At 49.8% G+C, this 12415-nt stretch overlaps 1 protein-coding gene across 1 annotated transcript in view; it reads left to right on the top strand.

Annotated features, from left to right (window-relative positions):
- Positions 1 to 7530: 7530 nt before the first annotated feature.
- Positions 7531 to 12415, top strand: part of LOC119657824 — a 29392-nt gene continuing 24507 nt past the window's right edge. Inside the window, exon 1 of the mRNA XM_038064942.1 lies at positions 7531 to 8432. Coding sequence (XP_037920870.1) covers positions 7677 to 8432 — 756 coding nt within the window. The 5' untranslated portion in view covers positions 7531 to 7676. The remainder of the gene's footprint in view (positions 8433 to 12415) is intronic.

Here is a 12415-nt window from a genome sequence, read left to right as displayed (position 1 = left end):
CAGCCACGAGTTTTGCTTTTATTTATAGCGCTGCGGGGTCTTCTTTTTGCTGATCTATACTGTGTCTTTATGGCGAGTGCCCCCTCCTTGGCGTGTAAACGCTGTGCCAAACAGCGGAGCTTATGACACTCCCTCCGTATGTGGGCAATTTCTGCCGTCCACCAGTGTATAAAAGACTTGTCGCAGCTGGGTCCCCTCCGGGATATGACAACCTCACGTGCCGTCGTTATCAGGTTCATTACTGAATTCACGACGGTGTCAGCTGCGACGCTACCACCCCCGGAGCACCATCCAGCACCGCTCTACTTGCTCCGAGAGCTTCGATGAACTTCACGATGTTCACCCTTGGGACATTCCACACGCAGGGAGAGTGTCGCATTGGTGCTCGCCAGCAAGTACCGTCAACCATTTCGAACGCGATATACTGGTGATTACTAGGACTCGTCACCCGATTCCGATGCAAAAGTGATGTCGGGAATACTTCCTTCAAAGCATGGGCGCCGAAACATTGGCGTGGATCCAGTGTTTAAAACTACGAGCCCAGTTCTCCCGGCCATTTCCAGAATCGATTTCCCCTCTGGAGTCTAACCGAGGCAATGCCCCATTCAAGCGCCCTGGCATTAAAATCACCGCCTATCAGAATTCGTCCCTCCGTGCCCGAAACGGTGTCCTCCAGAGTATCAAGTCGGCGCTGAAATTCCAGCATCGTCTCGTTCAGCGTCCCTAAACACCGGATCCGGACAAACCCATTTCCCCTGCCTTCGGCCAGAACACGAAGTCGAATGTTGTCCCGAACATAGTTGGCAACGGTGCCCGATAAGTCGAGATGTTATGAGGCCGGGTCCCTGTTTCGGTATTGCTCGCTGATCAGCACTAGATCTGCATTTACTTCCGCAGTGAATTGTGCTAGCAACTGTTGAGCGGTTGCACTCCGGTGCATGTTAATTTGTAAAATACGAATCAGCCCATTCACACACACCGTCCTGAGCCCGCAGTGTGTGCGACACTCTCACCTGATGCGTCACGATCTCTGCAGCGCGCGCGGCTTTCACTTTCATTACAGGTCTTCGCTTGATGACCTACTTGGCCGCATTTCCGGCATGCTGTCCTTCTGTCCGGTCCTTTACAAATTGCTAACGTGTGTCCATAGTCCAGACACCTGTAACACTTGGTGGGGACTGGCTCTGTTCTTGGTTGTAGTTCGGCGGGTACAGTTGGTGTCTCGCTGGCGACTGTCAAGAGCGGAATCTACTCGCATGGCCGCGGGCCTTAGATGGCAAAGGCTTACAACTTGTGCCAAATCAAGGAGGATTTGGCCTGCTTATAACATAGCCAGATCACGAGAGCTTCTGTGCCAGACGCCTGCAAATGTATAAAAGATTACTGCGGTCTGCACGGGGCATGGACCCATAGGGGACCATGCCGCATGCCCGGCATACCACACATTTCGCATTACCGAAGCTGCGGGGAAGGGGGGAGAGATTTCTAGCTGCAACTGCTTTCCTTCGTGAGGCGGCCTGGTCTGATTATGCTTCAGGTTAAAGTTGCATAATTAGGCAAGTCCTCACACGACCTCCGCGTGGTGGCCGCTGGAAACCGTCTTCGGGCGGGCCAAGAGTGTGTAGGGCCGGGCTGGGAGTAGGCTCATCCAACTGACGAGGATCTGCTTGTCTGCTGGTCATGTGTTAGGGGCAAGTAGATCTGGCGGGGGGATGGACTGAAGCAACAGCCCGGGGATCGTCCTCCCTGCACCGGAGAAGGTGCTAATAGGACCCCAAGCCAAGGTGGAACAGCATACGCCGAGGGCTGCGTGGCCAATGGGGAGCTTGGTCTTTAGTATGCGAACTCTGAATACCTTGGGCACCTTCAGTTTCAAATAAGACCCTTACCCTGGTGGCCGGGCCAGCCAGGGTGGACATTCTTCCCGGACTACTCGTGGGACCAAGACATGGACTCAATTAATAAAAAAACCAAAACGACGATAGAAGAGGAGGCGATGATGCCAGGCGCATCATCGGAAGACGAGCTGCTGGCCTCCAGCCAGGAGACAGTGGCCGTCGAGAGCAGTATACTCGGTGCCAGCCGTAGCACTGTTATGCTGAAACCAACCGCAGGGACCTCCCGGAGCGAGGCGTCAGACGGACTAGTGGCTTCTAGCCTGGAACCCACTGCCGTCAAGCTGGGTGTAGCGAGTACCAGACATAGTACTCCTGACCCGAAGCCCTCAGCGTTGGGGGATCCCTCGAAAGCGAAAACCGACAAGAATCGCCGGAAACCGGCTAAGAAGCGAAGGTCCACGGGTGTCCTGCTCAAGAGTCAGTACCAGAAGGCCATGCATATTCTCGGCAAGATTGCCAAGAATAAGGAGGCCGGTACTGTCGACGAGCGGGATGAAAAAGACTTCGCTAAATACCAGGCGATTGTTGATGAATACAACAGCAAACGCTGGGCTGACGAGCAGAAGGCGAAGCCCATCGCTCTAAAACGCAACCAATCTCAAGACGAGGTCGAACAAGATAAAAAGCGGAGTAGAGTGAGCAAGAGCGCAGACGCCAAGCAACATACGAAGGAAATTGTACAGCAACCGTCAGCCGGCGGGCCACGTACTGCGAAGACCTTCAGCGATGTGGCCAGGAGTCACTTATGGGTGGCGCTGGCGGATGGCAATTCTGCTAGCGACAAACTAACGCTGGAGGTGTGGACCAGTGTTGAGGCTAGGCTGTCGGGCATGGTCTATGAACATCTCGTGGAAACCGGAGGCAAACACCCGGGACTCACTCCCCACTTTGATTCATCTCATGTGGTCTGTGGGTTCCACGTAATAGCTTGCATGGACCAGTTCTCTAAGGAAATTTCTCGGCTCGTGCGTCGCCAAGATCAGCGACGCTTGGGAGGGCGTCAAGCTCAAGACTATCCCTTACGACGAGATTCCCAGGAGACCGGTCGCTCGCATTTGGTTGCCGAAGATCCGCATGGAGAAGGACAAGCTGGTCCATTTCCTGCGCCTTCACAACCCCGGGATTCCCATAAACGACTGGGTTGTTATAAAGGAGGAGGAACCTCAGATAAACAGCCAGCCCGTACTACTCCGCATAAACGAGGAGTGCCTGGAGGCACTGAAAAAGGCCGACTACAAAGTGTGGTTCGGAGTCAGGAATGCCAAAGTAAAAGTGTTCCGCTCTGCAAAACCGGACGACGACCTTGACCCAATCGACGCCGCCAACGAGCTGTTGGAGGAGATGACGATCGACGGTCCGACGGGAACTGACGAACCCCCCACGCAAGCAGATCATACTGAGGGTAACGCAGATAAATCTGCAGCACTCGAAGTGTGCCTCGGCTAATCTGCTCGTCTTCCTCTTAGAGGAAGACATCGACATCGCATTAATACAGGAGCCCTGGGTCGGAACCGACCGAACCATCAAAGGGCTCCAAAGCAAATATTTTAATTTATTCCACAGCACAGGAGACGCTGATCAGGCTAAACCTAGAGCATGTATTCTTGCGAGGAAGAGTCTGCACGCTTTCCTGTGCCCGGACCTGAGTTCCAGTGACCTAGTTGTAGTCAAGCTGGAGCAGGTGGGGGCAGAGAACGTGTATATTTCCTCGGCGTACATGGCTCATGACCGATCAGCTCCGCCACAAGAACTACAACATCTGACGAACACCATAACACCAAAGAAAGCCAACCTGCTGATAGGCTGGGACGCAAATGCAAGGCATACGCTTTGGGGCAGCTCCGAAATCAACGAAAGAGGTGAGTCATTCTTTGATTTTATTATTACTTCAAATCTATCGGTGTGTAACAGGGGCAGTACACCAACCTTTCATTTCCCCTGCTCGGAGAACTGTGACGGTTGGGAGGAGGTCCTTGATATCACCCTAATAACCGACAACGGGATTCTTAGGGTGGAGGACTGGAGAGTGTCTAACCAGAGATCCTTCTCTGACCACAGTTGGATACTCTTCAGTCTAGATCTCGCCGCAGAGGTCTCCAAGCCCTTTAGAGACCCCAGGAGGATCGACTGGAGAAGGTTTGGTCAGATAATTAAGAACAAACTCTCCGGTGCGCAAATTGGTAGGATTGGCACGACAGACGAACTGGAGTCAAAGGTCGGGGCTCTGGAGAAGGCTTTTGATACCGCCTTCAAAGTCTCGTGCCCTGCTAAGTACAGCAAAAAGACCCTGCCACCGTGGTGGAACGAAGATCTCTCTAGTCTCAGGAAGTTGACCAGAGAAATCTTCAACATCTGCTACAGGCAAAAATACTGGCAGCCATACAAGGACTGCCTAAAGAAGTACAAGTCGGCCATCAGGATCGGCAAGAGGCGGTCTTGGCTAGACTATTGTCAGAACATTGAAAGCACTAGTGAATCCGCGAGGCTCAATAAGATTCTGTCCAAGGAACATAAGAGTCCATCCTTCCTTAAAAAGTCGGAAGGCTCCTGGACGGAATCTACTAGTGAAACCTTGGAGCTGCTGGTGCAAACGCACTTTCCCTCCAGCGAGGAGGACTGTGAGTCAGAACCTCGCTTGGAGGGTTTGCGGCAACCCCAGCTGTGCGAGACTATCAAATCGGTAATTACCGGGGATAGGATCGGCTGGGCTATAAACAGCTTCTCCGCATACAAATCTCCAGGCCCAGACGGCATAATGCCAGTCATGCTACAGAAGCAGCAGGAAAGGGTTGTGCCGTGGCTTGTTGAGATTTACCGGAGCTGTATCACTTTAGGATACGTACCGCAGTCCTGGAGGCGCGCACGGGTGGTTTTCACACCGAAAGCGGGCAGGCGCGGTCATGAGTCCGCGAAGGACTTTCAGCCAATCAGCCTGACCTCTTTCGTGCTGAAGACCCTAGAACGTGTCCTGGATATTCACTTAAGGACGATTATGGAGAGAACGCTTTTCTCTAAGTCCCAGCATGCCTACCTCAAAGGAAAATCCACAGAAACCGCCCTCCATGAGGTAATTGGCACGGTTGAGCGGTCGCTGCAGTACAAGCAGTATACCCTTGCTGCCTTCTTGGATATAGAAGGAGCTTTCAACAACGTCAGTACCAACGCCATCAAGGAAGCCTTGACCGGTATTGGATTGGAGGGGTATCTCACGCATTGGATTATATCCATGCTGAGTACCAGGATAATCCAATCCGATCTGGGAGGCAACCACTTGACCAGAGCTGTGAACAGAGGCACGCCTCAGGGTGGTGCTATCTCACCGGTGCTCTGGTTAATAGTAATGGACAAAATTTTACGTACATTAGACAGCAGCGGGGTGAAGGTGGTGGCGTATGCCGACGACTTGATGATACTAGTATCTGGGATGTTTCTGTCCATTATGAGCGACATCATGGAAGGAGCGTTGCGAAAGGTGTGCCTGTGGGCCGCAAGATGCGGACTCAGCATAAACCCAACCAAAACGCAACTGATGCTATTCACCACCAAGACAAGGATACCTGAATTCCATCTACCACAGCTGAATGAACAAAGACTGGTTCTTTCCTCTAATGTGAAGTATCTGGGTGTAATCCTGGATCCTAAGCTAAATTGGAGGTTGAACATAGAACTGAGGGTTAAGAAGGTCTGTATAGCCTTCTATGCCTGTAAGAGAACCTTTGCCAAGAAATGGGGTCTTCGGCCGAGGATGGTTCTCTGGATGTACACCGCTGTGGTGCGTCCGATCCTGACGTATGGCTCTATTGTATGGTGGCAGGCTTTGAAGAAGAAATACAATAGAACGAAGCTTAATAGGATTCAAAGAACCGCGTGTGCAGGTGCTACGGGGGCTCTGCAGTCTTGCCCGGCAGATGCTCTCAATGTACTCCTGCATCTCCTCCCCCTTGACCTCCACATCAAATATGTTGCAGCGTGCAGTGCCGTCAGACTACGTGAGTCCGGATGCTGGACAGCGAAGTCCTACGGCCACAGCAACATTCTAGATGAAATACCTCGAGAAATCGGGGCATCCCCACGGACTATGTCACACGCAAGCTGAACTTCACGAGAAACTTTGCTGTGGACCTTCCAACCAGGGCAAAGTGGAAGACCGGCGGCGTGTTGCAAGACTATGACACGGTATTCTTTACGGACGGATCAAAGATGGCCTATGGAGTCGGCGCGGGGGTTTTCTCGAATACACACGGTGTATCCAAGTCGTATGGTCTCCCAGGTTTCACCAGTGTATTCCAGGCGGAAGTACTGGCGATATTGGAAGTCTGTCGATGGCTGGAGCGTGATTCGAGCCCCAAGCGTAACATAGCCATTCTGACCGACAGCCAAGCGACCATCAAGGCCTTGTACTCAACGACGACATCTTCCCGGTTGGTGGGGCAGTGCAGAGACACGCTCAACCATCTGGGCGGCACGCTCAAGATCACTCTCCTCTGGGTTCCCGGGCATAGGAACATAGAAGGGAATGAGCGGGCTGACGGATTGGCCAGGCAAGGCTCTGCTCTTGGCAGTCCCTCGGGGAACACAGTCGGTGTTTCGCTGGCGGCTGTCGGGGGCCGAGTCTACTCGCACTACCTAGCAGCCGCGGGCCTGAGATGGCGAAGGCTTACAAGCTGTGCCAAATCAAGGAGAATTTGGCCTGCTTATAACATAGCCCGATCACGAGAGCTCCTGTGCCAGACGCGCGCAAATGCATTCAAGATTACGGCGGTCTGCACGGGGCACTGGCCCATAGGGGACCATGCCGCTAGGCTCGGCTTACCCTACAACTCGCATTGCCAAAGCTGCGGAGAAGGAAGGGAAACCCTCATGCACTTTCTCTGCGATTGCCCAGCTCTGGCTCGAGTCAGGCTGCGGACACTGGGTAAACCATTCTTTGGGGACCTCAGTGAGATTTCTAGCTGCAGGGTCGGAGAGCTGCTTTCCTTCGTGAATGCTACGGGCTGGCTTTGAAGAACCGAGCCAGCTGGACTCTGCTTCCCTGTTCCTATAACAACAGTCACGGTCTTAGGAGTTTGTGGCATCAAAACGGCGCACCAAAGCGCTAATTGGGCTCCTCGGAGTGGCCACTGATACCTACCTACCTACCTACCTTCCTTCGTGAATGCTTCGGATTGGCTTTGACGATTTGAGCTGGCTGGACTCTACCATCCTGCTCTTATGACCGCAGTTACGGTCTTAGGACTGGCATCAAAACGGAGCACCACAGGGCTAATTGGCCTCCTCGGAGCGGTAGGGTCGGAATTTTTCTTTGATTTTTTCACCGCAAGACCTAACTATGAGTGGTCATCCATTCACTTAGCCATAATCTAAGCAGACCATCATAAGAAGCGTTCCAGAGAGAACGATTTGTAGGCCCTACGATGGATCCCTGCCATTATCTGTTTTTGTCCGGGTGAAAAATGGGCGATTTCGTTAGTATCAGGCTATAGTAGCCCAATAAAATTTGGTGGCTTAATTTTTATCTTTGCGACACTACTGACAGCAAAGCGAGCTTTAAACACTTTGAATATTTGGAACTACATTCCTTCGATGAGCTCTAGTAGCCTGATTTTGGCAGGATTCGGCGATTATTGGAATAATCGTCATTTTTGTTTTGGAAATCGGGATTCACCGACGTACCTAAGTTCCAGTTTTTTTAAAAAAGCTTTTAGAGTTAGTAGATTTTATCATTTCTTGAAAATTCATTTTCATCAAGGAGAAAGCAAAGCTCGTTTAAAGGATAAAATGGCACAATCCGATACCAACGAGGAGAGTTCTTCCGCAAATTTTGAACAGGAGCCTGCATCTATCCCAGACAAATTCGCTCATCTTATCCAAGATTCAGAAGATAATCATGACTCGGGGAAGTCTTATCGGAAAGATGATGGAATTTGTTCGGAGAATAGCTTAAGGAAACGAAAACTTTTTGACGACGTCTTGTGTGTGCTTCTTCAAATTCGAGCACAATTGACTGAAATGTTAAATCCTTCGGAGGGTGATTGGCATCTACGCGGTGGGGGTGGGAATGACCGCAAGTTGAAGCAGTCGAATTCGGAGGAAGTGGAAAACGATGATGATCGCTTGAAAAAATTGATGAAAAAAATTGACAGAATTGAGAATAAATTAAAATATTTAATTGCAAAATTACCTCCAGGAACAAGTCAGGATTCTAGCAAGAAGGAGTCTGCTGCAAAGCTTCGGGAAGAAATAGAGAATTTTCAAAAAAAACTTAGCAGATGCGAAGAGAAAAGGAGAAGATACGATGACTATTATGTACCGTCAAAGAGTGGCCTGCAGACTGCCTCTGATTCTTACTCGAAGAAAACTAGTGCCGATGAAGGGAGGTCACATCCCTTACGACCTAATGCCGCCGAGTTGATGAAGAAAGAGAGACCGGAGACGAAATCCGGCAAGCAAAAAAAGAAGGGACAACGCTACGATTCAGAAGAAACTTTAAGTGAAGCAACTAAAGGAAGGAGGCAACGTTATGATTTAACCAAGGTAATTGATTTGATTTGCAGAATTCCGGTCTCTTAGTTTGTGTCTGCCCTCGCTGGCAGATGCTGGAGAGATTTCAATGATGGGAGGGATTCCAAAGTTGGGATTGGAACTTGTTAACCGTGTAGAAGACTACTCTACCTTGGGACCAAGAAGTCGGTTTTGGGATAGGAGGGTAAGGAGCATTTGAGGGAGCAAATGGGTTTCCAGAAGGTTCTCTTCAACGATCTTGATCTGCATAACCTGGGTAAAGAGTTAGTTGGGATGAAATTTGCTTCGGAAATATTTTCGGCATTATAGCCAGTCGAGTGCTCTTTACCGCATTTATATAGCTAATGGCGTGTCTCCTGGCTCATATCTTTAACTCTGACCTACCCGGTATTTCCAATTTCGTAGGTTCAGGTTTGTTTTTTTTTTGGGCTGCCGTACCATCTCTCCATGTATTACGGGAAGGACAAGCTTACTCCCTGAGGCGACCGGTATCAATAAGACTCCCTTGGAATAAATCGATTGCCTCTAACTGGAAACTATCCAATGGGAACGGTTCACCCTGGATTGTGGGAGATGTTTTTCGACTCCTCAGTCTATATCTGTAGCATCTTCTTAATGATAGGGTCACTGAAGGCGCTGCACACCCTTAATGTCACTAAGCGGTAAGTCTAATTTACCCTCCTCCGATTGTTCTTATATGCTAGTCTTTCTCCCAGACTGGTGCCGCGTATAATAGGGTTGAGCGAACCATTCCGGCCGTTGGTAATCTGTGGCTATATCTTGCACCTCTAGTATTAGGCATCATCCGTGCTAACGATACGCTGGTATTTGGCGCTACGTCACAGGCATGGTCCAGGTGTCCCTTGAAATTTTAGTGTCAATCATCAATATTTAATAAGTCGTTGAAGTGATCATGTGCCCAGCAACACGACTACAAATCGTATTCTTCTGCCTACGATTACTTATCAAGACTGCCTTTATCTTTTGTTCTGCAAGGTCAAGCTGAACCGTCTCCTGCCATGCTTCTAAGGCGTCTCATTCGCATACAGTTGACAAGTCTTCAGGTTGTTTCGCGACGACAACCACAGCTAGATGGTCTGCGAAATCGATTACCGAGGCCTCGTTTGGAAGAGCAAGGACCCCATTGTATCATATATCACGCTTCACAGCATAGCCCTGAGCTCTGTGGTACTCCGGCTGTGAAAGTGTACTGATTAGGCCGACGGAAAGTGCGAATATTTCCTGTATTCACAAGTACCAAGTCTAGCTTTGCGAAAGCTTCGAACAGGATATGACACCTGGTGTTCGTAGTGCGACTGCCCCAATCTACAGCCCACGCATTTAAATCACCGGCTATTATCTTTGGATTTCGACTTTTAGCATTCCTTGGAATTTGGCTATCATCGTGCTTGGGGGGGAGCATAGCAACTATATATGTAGATGCTCGCTATTTTTGCCCTGACGTAACCACCTACTGGAAACTGCATCGCTTCTTAAATGACTTGCCAGTTACATTTGGAGTCCAGGCACCGCTCTTATTATTGCGATAAGGCTCGCTGATTATGGCAGCTTCGATTCCCTTCTCATATATGGTCAGCGAGAGAAGGTCTCGCGCTGCCTCGCAGTGGTTGAGGTTGATTTGTATCAACCTCATTTCTTTACTGCATTCAAAGCTCTCCTAAACACTGGGCAACGTGTCGACAGTTGACGCCCTTTTTCTCCTTGCAAAGCATACATTCAGGCTCATCCTTGCACTCCCTGAACATATGACCTTATCCTTCACATTTTTTGCAACTTTTTGACTTGTCACAATCACCGGTGCATTTCGTCGCTATGTGGTCAAATTGAAGGCATCTAAAGCAGTGCTTGAGGGTTACCTACTCCCTAAGTCGGCAAACGACCCAACCTATTTTTACTTTACCAGCCACCAACAGTTTGTACGCTGCTTTAGCTGGTTAGCTTATAGTTGCCGTTTGCGTGCCTCAGTATGCCTTCCTGAGTACCCTGATTGCGGAATCTTGCAAGCCAAGTGGCCCGAACTGCTTTTCTAAGGCGTCCCGCTTGTTGTTTGTTGTTGTGATTTCATCAATGTTCTTACACTGTATAACCTGCTGCTGCTCCTGTTTTCTGGCCCGTACTTGTGCTTCTTCTCTTAAGGACTTCTCCACTTTGCCAAGGAAATTTTCTACCGTTTTACCCGGAGACTTCTTCAGCTCCAGCATCAAAACCCCTTTTTGGGAGCGTCTGATTCGGTTGACACTTTCTCTAAAGTCAATCGCCTCAGTATCTGCTTTGACCTTCCGGAGGATATCGGTATAAGTCATACCAACTTTTTTCGAGATGATAATCAATTCGGGCCGTAATCTTCCTTTATGGGTCGCAAATTGTTTCGCCAACCTTGGTCCATGCTCTTTTGGCTCCTTTTTGGGGCTTTACCTCCCTTATATCGATCGGGGCCGACGCCGTTGTTTCCACGATTATGGTCACTTTGTTTGCCTTCCACTTTGCCGGTGAGAGGCCTTTTTGCCTTTTCGCGTCCTGCGAGGATGCAAAAGAATCGTTCGCGCCCTCTCTTCTCCTCTTTTCAAGCTTATCACCCTTTGGATTCTGACGGGGTGTCACTTGTGTTGCTTTAGTGACGCTTGTTTTTTTCGAAGCATTTTCTTTTCGTCCTTGGCACCATGGTACAGTGCACGAATGGCTCGGACCATGTTTTTGATGGCCTGGTGAACATTGTGTTTGTCCTTTATGAATTCGGACAACTTATCTTCCAAGTAGGGCAATTATGATTCGTCTGTATTAACACCGCTCCTCCTCCGCTCCAAGTAATCCACCGCCGAGGTGTACTGCAATCAAGGGATATTGACGGCAGGAGCCTGCGTGCCCACTCCCAAAAGTCGCAGATACTGGGGTTTCGAATCCCTACACCGTAAATTTTTCTCTCGTTTCTTCTTCCATATTGGGGACTTGTCCTGGGTATCCTTCCCATATCCATTTTTGTCCACAGGCGGGTATTTTTCTCCAACGCCATGCCCATGCAAACACACCTCCAAATGCGTACAAGTGCATATTCCTACTCATCCACCGAGCATTGCCTTATCCGCACGAAGAGACGCGCCTGGTGAGAGTACTGGCAGCTCGGCACAGATACCCCACTGTCTCTGTCCCACTGTTTTTTTTTTTTGAGGAGGTGGAAATCTTCAATAGACATTGGTCTGAGCACACCAGTGTGTGGGATTTTGACCCACTAAAAAGACTCCTGACTCCCTCCCTGCCCCACGGAACCACCATAAGATAATACATCACGGGTTACAATTAGTTCCCTCTTGCTCAGCCACCTTCTATACGCAGCATACGTTTCGCGCATTTTTTCCTCTCCTCTGTCTTTTGCAGTTTGTTTTGGATAGATAGGATGATTGAGTTCAATCCTCTTGATGTGCTACCATTTTCGGCACCAGATTTTCAGGTACCAGCACCTCTCCTAGAGTCCCCTCTAGATTCCTCCTTTCTTCCACAAATCTTGGACAGTGAAATAACACATGCTCTGGGCCCCCTGGGACTCTATCGCAATTTCGACAGTCGGGTGAGGTCTGCAATTTAAACCTGTGCAGGTATTGGCGATATCCTCCGTGATTATAATTAATCTCACCATGTCATCTGTCCAACCACTCTTTGATGGCAGGCATGAGCCTGTGAGTTCACCGACCCTTTCCCGAGCGTTCCCACCGCTCTTGCCATCTATCTATGGATCTCTCGCTCCCAGCGTTCTTCGTCTGCGATAAGGAAGAGATTGGCTTCGCATTGTATATGTTCGCATCTCATCTGCCAAGATGTCAATGGGCATCATTCCAGAGATGACGAATGCTGCATCATCTGAGACAGTCCAGAAGTCAGAGCATACCCTCAGGGCTGTCTTCCTGTAGACTGCACTCAGTTTGTTAACGTTGGCTGACGTCCGCAACCCCTCCCTCCAAACTGGGGGGGCATAGAGCATG

This window comes from Hermetia illucens, chromosome 1, assembly GCF_905115235.1.
Source record: "Hermetia illucens chromosome 1, iHerIll2.2.curated.20191125, whole genome shotgun sequence".
NCBI lineage: Eukaryota > Metazoa > Arthropoda > Insecta > Diptera > Stratiomyidae > Hermetia > Hermetia illucens.
Note: the sequence above shows the minus strand (reverse complement) of the source record. Positions and strands in the feature narration are given on the sequence as shown.